General features: G+C 47.0%; 1 protein-coding gene across 1 annotated transcript; it reads right to left on the bottom strand.

Annotated features, from left to right (window-relative positions):
- Positions 1-483: 483 nt before the first annotated feature.
- On the bottom strand, positions 484-12893 carry LOC309447799 (myeloperoxidase-like; the record flags this gene model as incomplete). The annotated part of the gene is made up of 12 exons (XM_082068777.1): positions 484-1491; positions 2019-2256; positions 3102-3272; positions 4654-4906; positions 5318-5478; positions 6302-6617; positions 6708-6908; positions 7637-7766; positions 9541-9664; positions 10273-10448; positions 11233-11329; positions 12887-12893. The coding sequence occupies 12 exons, from the start codon at positions 12891-12893 to the stop codon at positions 1251-1253; spliced, it is 2115 nt and encodes a 704-aa protein (XP_081924903.1). The 3' UTR covers positions 484-1250.
- Positions 12894-20108: the final 7215 nt, after the last annotated feature.

Here is a 20108-nt window from a genome sequence, read left to right as displayed (position 1 = left end):
CTCCCCACATTTTTATTCAACTTCGTAGTTTACAATAGTCACTGGTTAATGAGTAACTGAGTACCAGGTCATCCCTGTATCCTTGTACCTCTGAGACACTGTGGTGCTTTCAGTCTTGCACCTCTGGTGACCTAACATCAGACAGCCCTTCGGATGAGCGCTTTGTGGGCGATTTCTTGGCACTTGAAAAGGTTACACTTTTAGCAGCAGCTTTTTAACACCCTGGGATGTCACTGTCTCCAGGCTTTGCAAACACAGTTCGGCTTCCTCTCAGACTGGTGATAAAAGAGCCACGGGAAGCAACTCAGCAAATTTTAATGACTGTAAGACTAAGTTAGTAAAAGAAATCAGGAAGCCTCTATTGCTTAGGGAGAAGGCAAGCATCAGCTGGACTCTGTTCCTAAAGAATGGGGTGAAATCACCATAATTTAGCCTTTATATCAAGTGTAAGTATATTTCTTAAACCACAGTTAATCAAACTCAAATCCAGCACAGGAACTGCTTGAAGATGCTTTGTCGTCTGTATCTTACAGAAGGACAGAGTGGGTGATTCACAAGTATTACGATCATCTATAAATGGGTTGCCAGAAGGAAAAATTCAATCCAGCCCATATTTCTCAGGGCATACCTGTCTTCTCTCTACATTATTGACAACTGGGAGAGCCCATGCCAAAAATATATCAGTAGAAGGACACAAATAGTTCCTCATGTCATATATGACACCGTTTTACTGTCTTTCAGGATGTGGCACATCGTAATTGCTGACTATGCCTATTAAACTACTGATGTGTCAGGGTACACAGTCTCAGAACTCCAGATATACCATAAAATGCTTCAAAGCTCTAGGGATGGCAAGGGGAGAGCAGGGGCTTGGACCTTCAAAGTAAGAATTTGGAGCAAGTTGGCTAATTCCGATTGTTTTCTTCATGCACACTCTTCCTGTGAAGGAACACTCCAGTTGTCCTGGGACAAGGTGCTTAGAGAAGGACGTGTTCACAAGGACAAGAACAGAATGGATTTTCAGGGATTTCCTGTCTAGTTGAGGAGGAAGCCACAGGCTACTAAGGGATGATGAAGGTGATGGATTGCAAGGAGAAGAGGCTAACAGTGCGTCTGCCTCCAGTGGTGTCTGACTGGGGCTGGGTGGATGGGCAAGGTCTTTATGGGGGCAGAGTCACTGTGACGACCTTAATTCTTTTATTTCTTTAGGTGCACAAAAGTCTGACCTTGTAGGAGATCTATTATTTTTGTCAGACCACAGACAACAACGTACCTTTTGTGCTACTCTCAGTCTCGTCTTTCCAGGGTGAGAGGTTGAGGGCTTCAATCTCCCGGCAGTCAACGAAGTCCTCAGGGTAACTGTTGACCTTGAACACATTTCTGGGTATCTTTTTGATGTGGGTATTGTCACAAACCACCCTCGACAGTGAGATTTTTCTCAGTGCACGCAGCTGCCGTGGAGTGAAAACTCCTGGGTTTTCCCACCAGAACCTGTAAAGACATTTTCAGAAGCTTATAGTCTTATAGTCTACTTGAAGGTGTGTCATGCTGGTTACTTGCCTAGATGGGAATCTGGCCAAGGTAAGTCTCTGCTCAGATTTGCCTTGATACCTCAGGTAGCAGGAACACCTCTTTGGAAAGAGGTTTCTCCAGGTGTGGCCAGGTCTGGATGCTGTGACTCATGTGCAGAGATCCTGCCTCTTCCACGCAGCATCGCCAGGCTGCGGGAGGCAGTGACTGATCCTCCCCTTCTGCACCCTGAGAGCAAACGTCACCTCAGGCAGCGACTACTGCAGATAACCCATGGCCTGGAGCTGGTGAACCCCTACCATATGGGTCTGTTGGAATGAGCTGAAAAAAAGAGCCCTTTGACAACTGGGGCTTAAATCAAGGTGTGAGCCTTGCTGGGAGCATTCACTGTCATGTTGGAGATGGCTGGATTAGTGTGCCACATGAAACATCAGCATATTTTTCCTTAATAAATGCCATGGGGAAGGTTTGCTCCCAGGTCTGCATACCTGTCCCCATCACGCAGGTTCCTGAACTGGGTGCCAATGATGCAGGCCAGGAGAGGTCCAACTCTGCCCTGGGCAACAAAGGGTTCTGAGATTGCCCCAATCCAGATGTCAATATTTTCTGGTGTCCCATACAACTCCATGAACTTCTTGGCCAGCTTGGAGTTGCCTAGCACCTTAGAGAATTCATCTTCATTTTGAGGCTGGGAGAGCCCACAGAAGCGCCTCCAGGCATTGTAACCTGCAAAAGCAGAAGGAGCACCTGATCAGGACCTGTGTCTCACCACCATCTGCCTGGGCTCAGGAGCTAAATAGACACCTTGGCCCATGAGCACCATCTGCTTCTTCTCATGGGATTAGAGGATCTGGGAGACATTATTGTCTAGGTAGAGGCAGTCACAACAAATGCCATGTTTTCCAAGATCTTTGTTGTATGCACCCATTAAACTAACAATTTGGGTTGTCTTCACATGTGACTTGAGGTTCATTGTATCCTGTTGGTTAGAGCTACCTAGTGTTGAAGGTGAATGCAGCGGTCCTTGCAGTTTTGGGAAGAAAAATTTATAGGATTAAAGTCCTAGAAAAGAACAACATTTGACTGTGGTTAACCCAAGAGCACCTGTTCTTCTCCAGCGCCTGAGGGCAGTCATATCTGTGGGTGCAGGACACTTCTGCCAGAGCTCTGGGTTGTCTGAAGGCACAAAATAAGCATTGATGGGCAAAGAGCAAAGCACAGATGGTCTGTCCAGCCCACGTGCAAGCTGAACCTGGTGTCCGTAGCTTCTGTTACAAACATGCCCTCTCTTTGCAATACACCTTCGTTTCTACTCCTCTTTAGTACATTATCCCAGCTATCATTTTTGCTTTCCAAGCCTTTCTCCTCATCTTAAATCCCTCAGAAAAAGCTCTTTATAATACAGAGACATTGTCTTCCCTGAGATCGACTGTCTGCCCATCCTTCCCCCTCCAATAAAGGTACTGTTTCTTCCCACTGGTATGGAAAAAGCTTAGTACCTTCATGGAACTACTATGAAGAGCAGAGAAAAAGAATATTGTTCACAGGGTGTGTGACTTGTGTCTTCTTACCTGGAAGGCCATGGTCTCTTCCCCGTTGCATGTTCAGGGCTGCTAGATCCAGACCCATTATCTCTGTCTGCTCAAAAAGGTGGTTCTGCAGCTCCTCAATGAGCACTTGATTCTGTTTCATCAGTTTTGCGTGATCCACCACCATGCCCCGTATCAGCGGGTCAATGCCACCTGCATTCATTGCAAACCAAGGAAAGACTTTTGGTATCACGTTGTAGCTATGATGGTCCTTTTTGTGCAGCTGAAACAGTGCTGCCTTAGATGTCTTTTCTACTCTGTGAGTGTGGAGTTCACCTATCTCCCTATTTCCATTTCAAGATACACTAGAGCATACGTCCATTTCTGCATATGCCAGTAGATGAGGCCTCCCTTTAAATTCCTCACCCCTCACCATCCCTCGGCCTTCCTGAAATCCACTTGTTGTCCACCAGGACCTCCAAGTCCCTTTCCATAGGACTGCTCCTTAGCCTGTCAGTCCGCAATATATACTGATACCCAGGGTTCTGTCCAAGGTGTTAGGTTTTGCAACAGATTTTGTTTATAATTAGCTATTAATTGACAAATATTTATTAAAACATTAAATGATAGAATCAATTCATGTCTGTTGTCTATATCTTTTTCATAGCCATGAAAAGGACAGTATTCGTAAAACACAGGAAAATTGGCTTCATGTGTGTCTTTCAGTGTGTTTTCCATCATTATTTGGATAACTCATTTTAGAAGAGACATTTCTCTTCGTTGGAAATATTAATGACTTCAGATAAGATAAGAGCAGGATCCCATAACTCCCTTTAGAGTCATTAAGAGAGACGCTGCCACTAGGAAGCAATTATGCTGCCTTAGCTCCGTTAGGCTGGATGCATCACCCTCTGGCAATGTCTCCTAATTACAGTGGGATATAATAACTCAGACTGACGTAAATTTTGGTTGACTGGTGTTTGTGAGTTTTGTGCCTCCTGGGACAGCACAAGCAGTGGCACTATGTGAGTGAACGTGCAATGCTCACACTGTTTGGTCTCACTGGGCTGAGATGTTTGACAACTTAAGTTACATATTCTGGTGATTTACTGGCATGTTCAGGATATGAATGCAATTACAGTGCAATTAATTGAGGAGGACAACACTGAAAATCTGTGTAAAAGAACCTACAGAACTGGATGTTCTGGTGCAAAATCCTGCTCCAAAGCAGCTGCTTCTGCAGGAGCTGGTGCTTGATAACATTCTATGGTCACAGTATAACAGCACATAATTTTCGGCAGGGCTCCTCTGCCTGGGTACAGTGCAGAACCAGTGTCAGGCTCTGTCTGGAGACAGTTCTGCAGCTCTGTCCTGCTGCCCCACGTTTAGCAGAACACCGATTTGTCTGCAGTCCCTTGGGTACACACATCATGAGCATCTCCCAAGCTGAATGGCACACTTTGTGTGAGGCCAGTTAAATAAATGGAACCAAAGCAGTTTTTTGGAGTCCAAGGCTCGTGTGTCTCACCAGCTGACCTCCACCTGTGTCTGCTTCAGGACCAGACCAGGACTGCTGGCTCTCCCACGTTCTTACCTTCCATTACAATCCTCCATGTAGCACAAAAGGTCAAATGAAGAGGGACATGGGAGAATGAACCCAAAGGCTGAAAACTGTCATTCAAACGGGATACAAAAGGCTGTACTGATGTATGACCGAATCGGAAAGCCAAGGTAAAAACATTTGAGATTCTAGGATCCACACTCTCATTGTAGCCCCTGTACAAAGGGATCCACTTGCTGGTCTCCTTCCCAAGCAGAACTGGAAGGTAATCTCGGTATGTTATTATCTGGAAAAACACAAAAACAGATCAAGTTGTCAGCAGCTGTAGCAGAAACACCACCAGAGTGCAGAGCATGAACCTCGACCTCAGCCCAGTGACAGAATTCACAGGATCTTCAGAAAAAAGAGCTGTACCAGTGGCATAAGTTTGGCATAACATATTAAAATTATTTAATATAATAAATAATGGATTAAAATGATAGATTACCAATTTATATAAATAATTGATAAATTGGTAAAATAATGGATAAAAAAGCTCTGGGTACCCATGCTATCTCATATGGATCATCCGTATTCAGAAGTTTTCAGCTCCCAGAAATAACTCCACTAGATCCGCAAAGCATTATTTTCTTCCTTTTCCTGGAGGAAAACGCATTTCTAAGCATGCAGGTAATAAATGGTCAGCAGTGATTAGTACCTGGTTTATGGCAGCTACAATCTTTCGAGTCTCTTGGTAAAGCTTTTCTCCATCCCAGTGAGGATTTAATTTGCTCAGCTCTCTGACCAGGCGGTTGTGTTCTCGCAGAAAGACGGTGTGCAGCGCAGAAAGTCCCAGGTTTTCAGTTACCCGTTTATCACCTACAAATGAAAATAATTTAGGGATTTTGTAAACTGCTTTTTATTTCAGCAGGTTCTCGTGTTAGGACAGATGAGTAACAACTGACAGTGTTCCCAGCAGTAGCGCTCATGGTTAAGCTTCCTACCGGTCATCATTTGTGCCAGAGATTTCTTACCAGCACAGACAAAACATTCTCTCTGTCCAAACCATTTAGCCAAAACCACTGGAGAAGGGGCTATTTGGCCAGTTAAAGTATATTGCACATGGTCGTGAAGCAGCTGTAAATGCCACATTCTGTGAAAATCCCGTGTCTGCCTTCCTTTCATCCCTCAAGGACACAGTCTTCTTCCTATTTTAAATATTTCTGTGTTTGATTTAGTTTGTTTAAATTGCAGACAAGCTTCTAGACTTTTCTTCTGATGTAGGTTGGGATATCTGAAGTATGAAAAATTTAGAATGTGGTGTCAGGGAGAGTTATTCACTGAATTGATTAAGAGCATTTAATTGTTAGTATTGATTTGGCTTAAAACCAAATGGTGAATTCTAGCCAGGAGGGGAAAAAGTCACTGAGAAGTTTTAAACACTGATGGTTATTCTATTGAAAATTTCTCCTACCTTTGTAAATACTTTTTAAAGGGAGGATGATTTGCTGTAACTCTTTTGGAAATTAAAATGAAATAATTTTCACATTTGATTAAACAATTATTATTCTTTTTTTCATTTGGAGGAGGGCCCTTCATGTCTTACAGCACCTCATAAAAATATGCAGGGACATCAGACACCTGACCATAATGATCCTCTTTGAATTCATGCACTGAAAACTGCCCCACAGATGCACCTTACCTGCTTTAAAACAGGGGATGTTCATGCTCTTGTTGGTGAGAACACAAACACTTTTTGTTGTGTTCTCAAAGGGCAATAATTCCAGCCCTTTGTCAGTAAAATTCTGGTTCACAGCCATCAAACCCATCTGGTTTGTCTGATTTCTAAGACTCTTTGCCATGGAGTCTTCGCTGCCGTACACGGTGCTGGCGTCGATGAAGGAGGTGATGGCGTTGATCTGCTCGCGGGTGAACGTCCCGGGGTTGCAGACGGACGCCGACTGGACGAATGGCATGCAGGAGTTTGACCTCAGCATCCGTGGGTCATCGGGGGGAAACTAGAGCAAGCAAACATACGTGAAGCCTCAGAAAATCATGCGGTTCTATTTTCACTGTCTTAGTGTGGGATGGAATGAAAGTCAAGGCACCTTAATGGGGAAGCAAGGGGAGTTGAAGGCACAGTCGGTCTCACAGTGGAGCACTGGGCTCGCTCCTGCGCCGCTGGCGGGGGACAAGTCGATGTCGTGGTCAATCCACTGGCCCCACTGCATGAAGACGAGAGAGAGCTCTTGATCTTGAGTGATGTTCTCGTTGGCTGTGAGAGCAATTTCGTTTGACACTTTTCGAACCTGCAGAAAATCAAAATGAAAACGCGTGTGACCATACCACAGTGGATTTACCTCTCAGTATAATCAGGCCCAAGATGAGGAAGAAATTTTTTACACTGCGGGTGGTGAGAGCCTGGCCCAGGTTGGCCAGAGAGGTGGTGGCTGAACCATCCCTGGAGACATCCCAGGCCAGGCTGGACGGGGCTCTGAGCAACCTGAGCTGGTGAAGATGTCCCTGCTCATGGCAAGGGTTGGACTAGACGAAGGTCCCTTCCAGCCCAAACTATTCTATGATTCTATGATAATATCCACTGTGAGATCATGCATAACATGATCTCATATAAGCTCAACAGCTAATTATGGCATTAAACAGACCCATGCTATTCCCCAGCTCTATCAAAGCAGATATGATAAGTAGCACCCTCTTGACTCCACAGTCATTCAGCCAAGCCCAGCTTCATGGAAATTTTTCTACAGCTGAAACTGCATCAGACCTTGGGATGCAAACTTCTGAAAAAATTATGCCATCTCACACTTTGCTTAGTGAAGTGTTCACAACATTTTTACTCATTTCTGTTTCCAACAAAAAATATCACCCCAAGCCCTAGATCTGTTGGAGAAAACAAACCTCAAATTAGAGGAAAAGATCGGGCAATTTACACTCTGGCTGTTGCCACAGTTTCGTTACTGATGGATGTGGCGAGGGCAGCGTCCACTACTGTTATCTGGACAAGAACAGCAGTTCTCACCAGGGGCAGTGGAAATCCATTGTACAGCTTTCCTTCTGTTGCTCCTCTGGGCACGGACACTCCATCCTCATACTCTGCTGGGAGCCAGCGAGCAAACGCGCGGTTCGAGGAGCCCAGGTGAGAACGCTTTCTGGAGCATCGCATGGAGGAGAGCAAACACAGGATCATTTCAGAAACGAGCAGGCTTGTAGAGGATAAAGTTTTACAGCCCTTCAATCCTTCACTAACAGAGCTGATAGCCAGAAAACACTGAGAAATAAATAATACCAATATTATTACTGTAGATAAATATGAACTTTTTTTTTTACCTTAAGAAAAGATTCCTCATGCCATTATATTAATTTTATTTAGTGTTTAAATCTATGTAGCACCTCTGCCTCCACTGCTGCTCCACACCCAACCACAGTCTCACGGCAGGGCCATCACCAGCTATCGGGGCGGCCTTGCCTTTGTCCAGCTGAGGGCTGGGAGCCTCCAAGAGTGAAGATCCTTCATCTCTGTGGAGACCTGTGCCAAGGCTGCACCTTCAGGAAGCTTTTCCTCGTATCCAACACAGAACCATTCAGCCTGCAGCTCTGGCCACTTATTGTCTTGACTCATACTGCTCAGAAGAATTTGAATCAGTAAACTCAGCAACACTCATTCAGAAGAACAAGAATGCGGGTTGAGCCAATGATATGTGGCCCTGGGGACACAGAGACACAGGTTATTTTGGGGAAACCAGTTTCTGAATATCAACTGGTGAACAGCAACTTTCTGCGCTTTAGCTCTTAAACCCACAAAACCTGGGTAGTAACCTGCCTGTACTGAGAAAGGGGTGGTACACCCGAAATTTACGACAGTGTGCTGTGAAATAAGAGCATGCCCTAGAGCAATTGCCGCATCATAGCTGAAGCAATTCCATCAAATTTTAAGAGCCCAGTTCCACCACAGCTCTTGTTTTAGCTGCTATTACTGTCCTTACAGGACAAGCGCCTCATTGTCTCACTGGCAGCCAAAGGATGACCGTACCCTCTCATCATGGACATTGCTGTCCTTGGGACGCTGAAGGCTCTGGGGTCTGTGGGTGAAGGTGCAGACTGACTGTAACACCAGCACCGTGAGCTCCCTGCATGTGTGCTATGTCTTCACATCTGGCACATCTGTTTCATGGCAGATGTGCATTGGATGTGAGTCCCACTCAGACCTGGGGGCTGGAGTCAGCACATTAGGCAGCAAATCTGCAGCAGGACAGGACAGAGAGCCTTGACTTCCCAGTATTAGGCTAGAAATTTTGCCATCTTCTGGTCAAAAATAAAAGAAAAGCTAACAAGGAAATAAATAAAGGTATGATCCCAAGTTTGACCCAGAGGGAAGCTGCATGCAAAAAGCTGAAGAGCTCATTTTTTTCAGATTATGGATATACAATACATGAAGATAGAAGAGCCAAGAATTGGTGTCTTATTTACTTCCCATCCTTATGCACCACAACAGTGGCCACACAGATATGTTGATAGCTGAATATTTTCATATGAACCAGCCTGGGGAAATCAGTATTACCTGTGCTACAGGAAAGTGGAGGGGTGGTTTCCTGGAGCCTCAAGCTGAGCAAGACACCATCTGTCATAGCCCCAAAATCTGCTTTCCTCAACCCTTCACTGCCCCCTGCCCCAAGATGTTCCTTCCTTCATCCAAAGCAGCACATGGAGCACATGGAGCTGGACCATGGGGTCCAGCCTGAAGTTTTCAAGAAATGACATATTTTTCCTGCCAGGCATGGATAGAAATGGAACATCTATTATAGGCACCACTAAAATGAGCATTTCACTCTTGTTGCCCTGTTGAGAGGTACTTACACAAAAGACCTTAAGCCATTTATCCTGAGTCAAAGTACAAGACTTTCCTCGTCCACATGCAAATCCTACCTGTTGTTGCACTCCCCAGTAATGGTCCGGTAAATGTCATCCTCTGGGCACTTAATGGAGTGAATCTGGTAGTCACAGCCGGTTTCTTTGGCAATTATCTCCTTCTGTTTTCTGTCTAGTAGGTCTGCAAGAGCAACCATACAAAATAATACCTGCTCTTAGTTTTATTCTATCTTCTCTGTATTCTAGGTCAACATTAGAGTCAGAGCTGTGGATATCTAACATCTGGATTTGAATTCCTAATTTGGTGCCCGAACCCTCTTGTGGATCAGCTCTCAGCTCTGGGCTATGGAAACTGGGTTGGCATGGAACGACTTTCCAGGGGAACATGGGGAATGTCATCACCAGCAATGTGGTTCCCTGGGCTGGGAACAAAACTGTGAGCACGCAGAGCAGTAGGACCTGGGCAGGTCCTGTGGGGACCAGGAGTGGAAGATGAGCTCATCTTCTCAGCGGTCTCTCCTGGCATTCAGCACGTTTTGTCCCAGGTTTATCACGCTCATTGTTAGGCTGGTTTTGTCAATGCAGATGAGAGACAGGCACTGCCAAGGAAACACCAGGTGGTCTGGTCTGCCTCTGAGCACGCTTGAAGTCTGTTCACCTGCGACTGCCGTGGGAAGGGTTTTATCACCAGTTGTTCGGATTATGGCACAGCTGCTCCCTGACAACCCCGCTGTGCTACATTTTCTGCTCTTAGCTGTTTGTAAGACATTTTGGTCTAAACCACATTACCTGTAACATTGAATCTGCAGTTCCCAGAGAGATGCAGCTTTTCTTTGAGGAGTTGCAAAGTAGTTTCCAAGTAATCAGCAGCACGGATTGCAGATCTGGTTCTTCCTACTGGATCCTTTAGGTGCTTCAGGAAATCCATTGGGTTGGCAAGCTTTTCCACTAGTTTTTTCTTTAAGCTGAACATAAAAAAGTCCCATGAAGTGCCTTCTCTGCAATCAGACCTCCTCTGTCATGGCTGGGTGTATTAGAACAGCACTGCTGGGTCCCAGGCAGGCTCTGCTCACCTAGGTCCAGCTGGCTGCTCGTCAGCTTTGCACACCATCTCAGACGGATTTTGGCAAAAAAAAATCATTGTGGTCCTCTATTTCAACTTTGCATTACATCCTTGTCACAATAATTTTGTTATATCATGTGAAAAGCCAAATCAGTGGAAAACTGAGTTGTTCAGTGACTGAATTAAATTTTACATTTAGTATGTCATGAGATATGTTCTGTGACCAGAGAGACAACCTTGGTCCTGTCGCTTCTCTTCCTGGCCCCATGGCTCTTGCTTGCACAATGAACCTCCTGTAGGGTGGGTGGAGAGACCCTCCTCCCCAAAGCACCCTGGAACCAGCCTTTTGGAACAACACACAGAGGGACACCTGGGTTCTGAATCCCACTGAAACTCATTTGTGGCAGGTGCTCATCTGCTTCATGCCTGTGGTCCCTCCAGACAGGGGCAGAACTTCAGCAGCCAGGAGAGGACTCAACATGTGTTCAGCGTGACCACTATGGACTTCTGAGAGTTGCCCATGGCAGCGCAGATGAGGAGACAATAGCTGCAGGTTCTCTCTAACTACAACAGGGAGAGTCCTTGAACAAAGACATCTCCATAATGCATTGGAAAACACAAGAAATACACATATATTTTGTCCTATTTCCTTGGAATGTTGGGGCTTTTATGCAAAAAGGTCTCACCTTTCTCGGGCATGTAAATACTCTGAGTCTACCAGCTGCCTGGCTTCACTGATGATGCTCAGAAGATATGAGTCTGGCAGCACCTTTGAGTCCTCTGCTAAACAAAAAAGAAGAAAAAGCAGAAATTGAGGATACTTTGCGATGTACACCAGGAGCTACACATCCCACCCCATTGCTGGGTGCTGAGGTGATTTACACACGGTTCCCACTGTGTTTGGTGCTACCTGGACACCTTTATCTCTGCTCCTCTTGCTCATCTGCTTCATCTGCTGAGGTCCTGAAAGTCACAGGACAAGAAGCGATTGTAAACTGGTAGTAGTTTATTATTATTATCCATTTCACAGGTGGCTGTGGGAGGCTTTTAGGGAGTTATTTTTCACCCTTATTTTTGAAGGTATTCTCCCCTGTAAGAAGGGACATGCACATAGGAGGCAGAATACATGACACAGGCTCCCTGTCATCAAATGATCCAGTGCCTGGACAACCTGTTGGTTCAATAGACAATTCAAGTTTCTTAGGTGTTGACTTCATTGTTTGTGGATAAATCTACAGGATATTTCAATTTTATGTTGGAGACATATCTAATTAGGAACTCAGGTTGAATTTTGACCCACACCCTTACACACAGTCGCAGCAGAATGAGAAACAGAAACTTACTAGTTATTGAGGAGTCCAATGCTCCCACTAAGCAGAGAGTGATGATGGATCCTAAGAGAGTAATTCTTGATTTTATGCCTAGAGAGAAATTCAACATAAATCTGCTGAATGGACAGGGCTTCACTGGGTCATCAGAAGAGATTGACAGGTTTAGTTTGAATATTTATTTTGGGATCTAGGGAAAAACAGAGCACCCCTCTGATCAGGCTGGCAGGTGTGACTCTGGCTGGGGAGGCCGGAGCTGCAGGTGTTGGCAGGACACAGGGACACAGAATCACAGAATCATTTTGGTTGGAAAAGCCCCTCAAGATCATTGAGCCCAACCATAACCCACCCCTGGCACTGCCCCATGTCCTGAGAACCTCATGTCCGTCTGTCCAACCCTCCAGGGATGGTGACTCCAGCACTGCCCTGGGCAGCCTGTTCCAATGCCCCACAGCCCTTTGGGGAAGAAATTGTTCCCCAGATCCAACCTCAGCCTCCCCTGGCGCAACTTGAGGCCGTTTCCTCTGCTCCTGGCGCTTGTTCCTGGGGAGCAGAGCCCGACCCCCCTGGCTCCAAGCTCCTTTCAGGCAGTTCAGAGCTCAGAAGGTCTCCCCTCAGCTCCTGTTCTCCAGCTGAACCCCCCTAGTTCATCCCTGTCTTGTGAGATGTTCAGTAAACTGGGCTGGGTAATTGTCAAGGAGGGAACAGCCAGGTATAGTCCAGGCTTAGGGGATGGAGACCATTTACAACCTGTGGAAATTCTTCAACCATCTTCTCAGGGACTGGGGGCTGCTTATTCTTTGCAATCTTGCAGGATATTGCTGCTTGAGGCAAGAAAGCTGTCTTTTCTCGCTTCGCATACAGGGGAAGAAGGAAGTACGAAGGACAACCAACTCCTAACGCTCTGTCCACTTATCTCCTTGGGCTCATCCATGGAATGCAATAATACCCATGCCAGAAATATCAAAACAGTCAAATACAGATATAAAATTTAAAAAGCCACTGATCTTACCTGCCATCTCCGCAGAGCTGGTAGGGCTGGGACACAAGCCAGTCCTTTATAGCATCCATGCCAGGGCAGAAATTAGCTGGGTCTGACCTGGGTGTGGCCAGAAAGGGAGAAACCAGGACCAGATTGTGCCAAGAGGAAATATCTGCTGGTTTGCTTCCCTGGATTAGGCAGAAAGGTGCACTCCATTCCTTCTGAGTAAATATTGACTTCCTTTTTGACAAGCCAGAATAAAGGCACAAGTTTGTTCTCTGCAAGTGAAAGGTATCAGCTTAATTTTATGATGGTAAAAGATGATAGGGAAATTTGGTTTCTTTTTCCCTGTTGGTTGGCACATCTGACGGTTTGAGAAGACAGAAATGGGTCATTTTGCCATCCTCCATTTGTGGAGTACACTGAGGTCCAAATACAGCACATCTGAATGGTGGCCCTGCCAAAATTTATATCCAGGAAAACCAAAGTTTTGTCCATTTGGTGTTTCTTAGTGAGATGGTTTGTGTAATTAAATACTAGGCAGATCATCAGTGATTTGGAAATGTATATAAAATAACTGCTGAGTATATAAAATAACTGCTGATCACTGTGGATGACAAGGGCTGGATGGAGAATGAGGCAGTTGCACCAAGCAAGTTCGAGCTGTCTCCAGTAAAATCATATTTGTAGTGATATGGACAGTCACAATGTTACATCTGTGCAAATAAGAACAGGCCAGAGGTACAAAATGGGAGACTGCAACCTGAAATATCCAGAAACGAGCAAAGTATTGGGTCAGCTGAGGACTTCAACATGGATTACAACAGTTATACACTCTGAAAAAGGGCTGTACTTTGGTGGACAAACAGGAAGGTAGCTATTTGAACATCTGTCAGTCTCATCACAAAAGACAATGCTGAGTTTTTACTTACAGTCAGTCATGTACATCTCAAAAGATTAGGTATCCAAACCTTCCTACTGTTTAAATATTTTCACAGTTCTTATTCAGACAAAATAAATAGAAAGAAATATGAGAAACTGCTAACAAACATCCATTATTTTAAATCATAAAAAAAAAAAAAGTGAAGATTGGGTTTTCAGAAGCTGAAAATGCAATGTCAGTATTTCTCCCCTAGAAAGAAACTCCAATCCAGGAGTAGAAGCTGTCTCCAGCATCAGAGGGACGCTGATCCCCCTGGCAGGCGCTCTGCCTTGTCCATCCAGCTTTCTGCCTACAAAATGCACATAAGCAGAAATCCAGGTACCCGAAAGGTGTTTTTTATGTTTCTTTTATATTTTTGACATGAACCATTGCAATCGCATTAGTGCCAGCCTGGGCAGTCCCGGTTGCCCTTGGTGCAGGGACACTGTCTGCATTAGGGGGTGAGCACCGTCCCCTGCGGGTGGCCCGATGCTGCTCCCAAGGTTGCAGCACCTGCCATGCAAACGTTGGGTTAACTTTACATGTGCCTACCAGTGACTGGGGCCTGGGTGTGAGTGCAGGACCCAGGGCTTCCATGTGTCCACAGGTAAGGTGTCCCATGTCCCCTCCAACTAGCATTTATGGTGGTTTTGCGCAATCTTTTGAGCTTCAAGAGAAACCAATGTATCCTGCCCTCTAAGGCTGATGTTCATTCAGCAGAGCCTTCAAGACATCTGGGCAGCCAGGGCATTAATTATCCATTAATTAGCCTCCAAGTAGCAGGTTCCTCCATCAGATCTGTTCCCTGTCCTGTTTAGGTGCTGCAGACTTCTCATTCAGGCTCTTGGCATTACTAACCTTACTTCTCGGTAATACTGCTATTACTCCTCGGTATTACTATTCAGGCTGCAGATCTTGACCTGTAAATCCCTGTGTAAATCTAGCAACCTGCAGCTATGTTACCATTGATGGTACTTGCTAAATATGTAATTAAGCATTAGGTGTATCAACAAGATCATTACACTTAAGTAAAGTAAAATTTAAAAAAGAAAAAAAAGAGCTCAGTATTACATTCCTTATTTCCCATCCTAAAGGCAAAAAGCAACATCCTCCCCTTCTCCATTTGACACACCTCTGATTTTCCCAAAAGCACTTTCAGTACTCATTTTCATGACAAAGACACATCTATACAAGTAAAACCCAGAGGTGAACCACAATGTCTCAAAGATAACAGTGACAGAGGACTTAATTTAGGTGCAGCCTCAAATATATGAAGTTCCTTCTTTCACCTGCCAGTGGCATATTTTTCCTATATTTCAAACTGTGGATTTATTTAGACACAACTGAGAGCCTACGGCCCATCCACACCAAGCCAGTCCTTGTCCAAGGCACAGTGGTGTGAAGAACCACTACAGGTTTACAAAACTGTTTCCAGTGCATCTTCTGCTCCAACCGATTAAAGGGAGAGCTTGTAGAGGGATGGAGCGAGCAGGATAAAAGAGAAAAAAGAGAGCAGTGATAGGGAGGAGCAGTTCCCAGCAGTTCAACATTTAATAAAACCACTTTTTCCAGTGTTAGAAATATAAATGCTGAAGGCCTAAAGTGGCTTTAACTGTTTATGGAGAAGACCGTCTGGTTCTATGCTCAAGGCCAGAAGCTGCACTGAAATGCAACCTCTGGACAGCAGAGGAGTTTCAGAAGATGGTACAAGGAGGAAAGCTGGTGATGAGAATAACCTATGTAGCTGATAGTCCAGCTTTCTGGAATAGCTCTTACGGACCCAAGGGTACCTCCAGGGTCTGGACACAGGCTCGTCACTGGATGCTCTCTGGGGAAGAGGTAAGGGGCCAACCCCATGGCAGCGATGTGGGTTGAAAGAAAGTGAATTAAAAACTGAAAAACTGTGGGCAAAGATATTATTTCCTCTTTATTTCATCAGACTATAGAGCTGTAGCTCTTTCACCCAGAGCACTTTCCTTCTGCCCATGGTTCAACCAACCTACCCCCATCACCCAGCAGCTCTGGAGAAGGGGAACTGGCACACCGGGGGGGTCTCTGTCTCCAGCCTGGGACGGTAACTGCCTGCATGGGTTCCGAGCAGTCACAGTCACGTGTAGCAGTCTCCTCTTGATCATCCTATGCCACCGTATTACAACCAGTGAGATGTTTAAGCACTTCTCTATGGTCAGGACAAAGTGTCTTAAACATTGCACCAGGCAATGGGACGCAGCAGTGAGCGCTGACCACTGCGTGCTGGGCCCAGCAAACCAGCGCTTCAGCAAGGCAGCCGCTATTTTCTGAAACCTGGAGGATCAAAGGGCAAAAACTTGCAAGTGGAACATTTCTCTGAAGAAGAATAAGGCCTGTCTCGTGACAGACCTTGTGGTTTTCTCTGTTGTGTAACACCGAGAAGTGTCATTTATTACAAGAGAAAAGCTGTCAGTTCTCTGTTGAACTCAGACTTTTCTATGAAAACATCCTGTTCGTTCCACCAGGCAAGACTGTTTTATCTGTAAATATCACAAGAGTTGTAGATGAAAATAGGTGTTCACTGCCAATGACACAAGATTAAATAAGAGAAAAAGTCAACAAAAGAAACCAGCTCTGAGAAATATTGTGGGAATTCTGGTCAGTGCAACAAAAGTCTGCGTCCAGCCAGGGTGCAAGAACCAAATGGGGACATGGTGTCCTCCAGACCCTTCTGTCTGGGTTTCAGAACTCTCCAGAGCACACCTTTTGCCCTCCTTAACTCCTCCAGACTTCTCTTTCAAGCTCCCGTCCCCTCCAAGCTCCTCTGTTCGGGTACCATACCCCTCCAGGTCCTCCTGCTCCCTTTCTGGTCCTCTCCAGGTCCCTCCATTGGGGTCTGGACCCCCCCATCCTTTCCACATGCACTGTGGACCCCTGCAGGCTCCTCTTTTTGTGTTTCAGAAATGTGCAGCTGTATGGACTCTGGTCTGGTCCCTTGAGGTTCCTCCATTTTCAATGTGAAGGATGCTTGAACCCTTACCCTGAAATGAAACCTCACCTCAACAGAGCTCTTCGGATACACAGTACTTCATCCTTAAAAGGAGTAAGGAGAAATAGCTCATTGCAGACCATAGACCTCATCTTCACCACTGTGCCCATCAAGATGTTAGTGGCTTTCCAGCGCTGAAGGGTCCCCACTCTTGTGGCACACGCTGACCTGAACCCCACAGGCACTTCAGGAGATCCAAGGTCTGTGTCTCCCAGCTCTGGATGTAGACATGGCACCTAGAAGAGGGGGAAGGAAACCTGGATAACTGAAAGGGTTTAATTTAAGCTTAACCTTTCTCCTGAGTCTCTCCATAATTGTCCAAGGACAGTATTCCCCCCTCCCATCATCCCTCTCTTTAGCTCTATTGCATTTGCTGGACTTGCTCTACTCACTATCTCCTGTGTCCAGTGACGGAGCTGGTTTGAGCATCTGGTTTCCAACACATCAATGCATCTGAGCAGGTGGTCACCCATGTCTGGGCATCCATCCGTGCCTGTGGGACTGTACCAAGCCCGACTCAGTGTCAGGTCTATGGTCGTCCCTGCCCGGTGGAGGAGGGAACTCAAACCAGCCAGTGAGGCAGATGCCAGGGAGGGTGGGAATGCAGACAGACCCTCTTTTGGGCCGGGAGCTGAGCATGGGGGAGCAGTTCCTACATGGTGAGGTTTCCATCCAAACAGCTGATAAAGCCCCATGGGAGAGGTGTGGAGTGGCAGTGACATAGCAAAGCACTTGCACAGCTCTTGGGCAGAACTCTGGGAACCCAAAGAGGCTTTTGGATATCTCAGGATGGGTTCCCAGAGCCAGCTTGCACTTAATCAGGGACAGGCAAGTGCTTAGGATCATACAATCATAGAATCATTTTGATTGGAAAAGATCTTCAAGATCATGGAGTCCAACCCCACCTCTGTCCCTGCCCCATGTCCTGAGAACCTCATGTCCGTCTGTCCAGCCCTCCAGGGATGGTGACTCCAGCACTGCCCTGGGCAGCCTGTTCCAATGCCCCACAGCCCTTTGGGGAAGAAATTGTTCTCCAGATCCAACCTCAGCCTCCCCTGGCGCAACTTGAGGCCGTTTCCTCTTGTCCAGCTTGTTCCTTGGGAGCAGAGCCCGACAACCTCTGTGCTCCAACCTCCTTTCAGGCAGCTGTAGAGAGCAAGAAAGCCTCCTCTGAAGACAGTTGCCACCACAACTGGTGGTGTGATTGGTGCCCAGTTCCCTTTCCCAGCATTGCTGGGATGCTGATTCCTGTATCTGTGCAGGGCAGTTGGCAGCAGCACCAGTAGTGCTTGTGCCCCCTGTCCAGGGTGGGATCAGTGGGATCAGGTCCTGTTGTGTCCCTGGGGCAGGTGGGCAGCCAAGGGCTCCTGTGGAGACCCCTCTGTGAAGGTGCTGTGATGGCCGAGCGGTGAAGGCGTTGGACTTGAAATCCAATGGGGTTTCCCCGCGCAGGTTCAAATCCTGCTCACAGCGGGAGCTTTTACTGGCAGCCCCTGTCCCCAGGGACAGGGGACACAGACCTGTCACCCCTCACCGAGGGACCCTGCATTCCCCTCCTGGCCCTGATGTCCCAGGGACACCTCACCTTTAGCAGAGGGTTAAGACATTCAGAGCCTGCACCTCTCCTTATCACAAAAAGAAATTGTGCAATAACATGTCCAGCCACACCACACAGCTGTGTCACCCAACTCCTTATAGCCTGTCACCCTGCTCCCCACAACCTGCCACCCAGCTCCCTATAACCATGTCACCCAGCTCCCTATAGCTGTGTCATCGAGCTCCCTACAGCCCATCACAGGCTCGTGGTTGCCCTGGTACCTCATGGCAGAATACGGACAGGAGGCTGCTGCCACCCCACAAAATTCATCCAACCCTGGCCTAGCCCCACGTGCTGGGTGTGGGAGCTCCTGAACCCCAGGCCAGACCCCAGGAGCTGCTCAAGCGCTGTGCAGCCACCCAGGAAAAGGCTGGGACCTGCGGTGGCTGCAGGGAACCCCTTCCCTGGCTGGGAATCGAACCCAGGCCGCGGCAGTGAGAGTGCCGAATCCTGACCACTAGACCACCAGGGACAAGGTGTTGATGGTGCTGGACCTGTTGGTGGCTGTCAACCAAGCCCTGAAGGGACAGGGACACTTGGGTCCCATAGCCCAAGGAGATGACCAGATGGGATGGACAACACAGCCTTTCTGGGGGACTTTGCATGGGTGTCTGCTCCTTTCTGAGAGATGTGGCATTCAGAAGACCCTCTGTGCAAGAGGACCCCATGTCTGCCAGGTGTGGGAAGTAGGAGCTGGTTATGCCAAGACTGATCACCGCTGAAGGCAGGTTTGGGGAAGGCAAGGATGGCCAATGGTTCAAGAAAAGACTTGGCAGTCCCTGGGGGGTTCACCATGGAGGTTCAGTCCTGCAGACGGTGAAGCAAGGACCCCTTTTGCGGGACACCCACCACACTAGGCCCGGGTGATCCAGCTTCATGGACACACCAACCCCAGCTCCCGGGGCACAGCCGGGGCTTCCCCATGGTCACCTCCGGAGAACAGAGCAGTGCAGGTGCAGAGTGGCTGCTGTCAGCAGAGCCCTCCCCGTGCGGGTCTGCGCACTGGTGCTGGTGGAGGGAGCGTGTCTGGAGTCCCCATTCCCACCGGTTCTACAGTAACACTTGCATCTTGTTTTTTAGGCAAAACCAGCCAGTTGGGGCCATCTTTTGAGACTTCGTCTGGAGCTGTAAAGAGCAGCAGATCCTGGTCTCTAGAGAGTTCTTCTGAGGGAGCAGACTTTTGCCTTCATTTACACGACAGAAGGAATAGAGCTTTCATTATCCAGTGTGCTCGGGCTGCTGGATGGCCCAGGTGGGGGTCACAGTGTCAGCAATGCACTGGCATTGCCGAGGCATCCTGCACCAGTGATGCTTGTGATCCCCCCACCCTTGTCCTGCATTCACATACAGCCTGTTTCCTTGGTCGCATACATTTAACTGAAGAAAATAAGGCTTAAGAATATATTTAAGAATATATTTTGCTTAAGAAAAAGAAAATTAAAATAAATTTTAAAAGTCTTAGGCTGGGACAAAAAGAAAAACAGACTTCTCCCTCATCACCTGCACTCAGCTCCTAGAAAAGAGGTTTTCTGATGAATAGGAAGGTGGAGAGGGGCTTGAAATGGGTCCCCCACTTACCAGGGCTCTGCAGAGCCCAAGGGAGAGCCCAGCTGCACTGTCACCTGTCCCTGCAGCATCCAGCACAGCGGGGTTCAGACTCGAGGGGAATGAGGGTGACACAGAGGGTGACACTGGGTGTGTCAGAGCTCCCCCA

Source organism: Streptopelia decaocto, assembly GCF_964273445.1.
Source record: "Streptopelia decaocto genome assembly, chromosome: 18".
Lineage (NCBI taxonomy): Eukaryota > Metazoa > Chordata > Aves > Columbiformes > Columbidae > Streptopelia > Streptopelia decaocto.
This window is presented reverse-complemented; position numbering and strand designations above follow the sequence as displayed.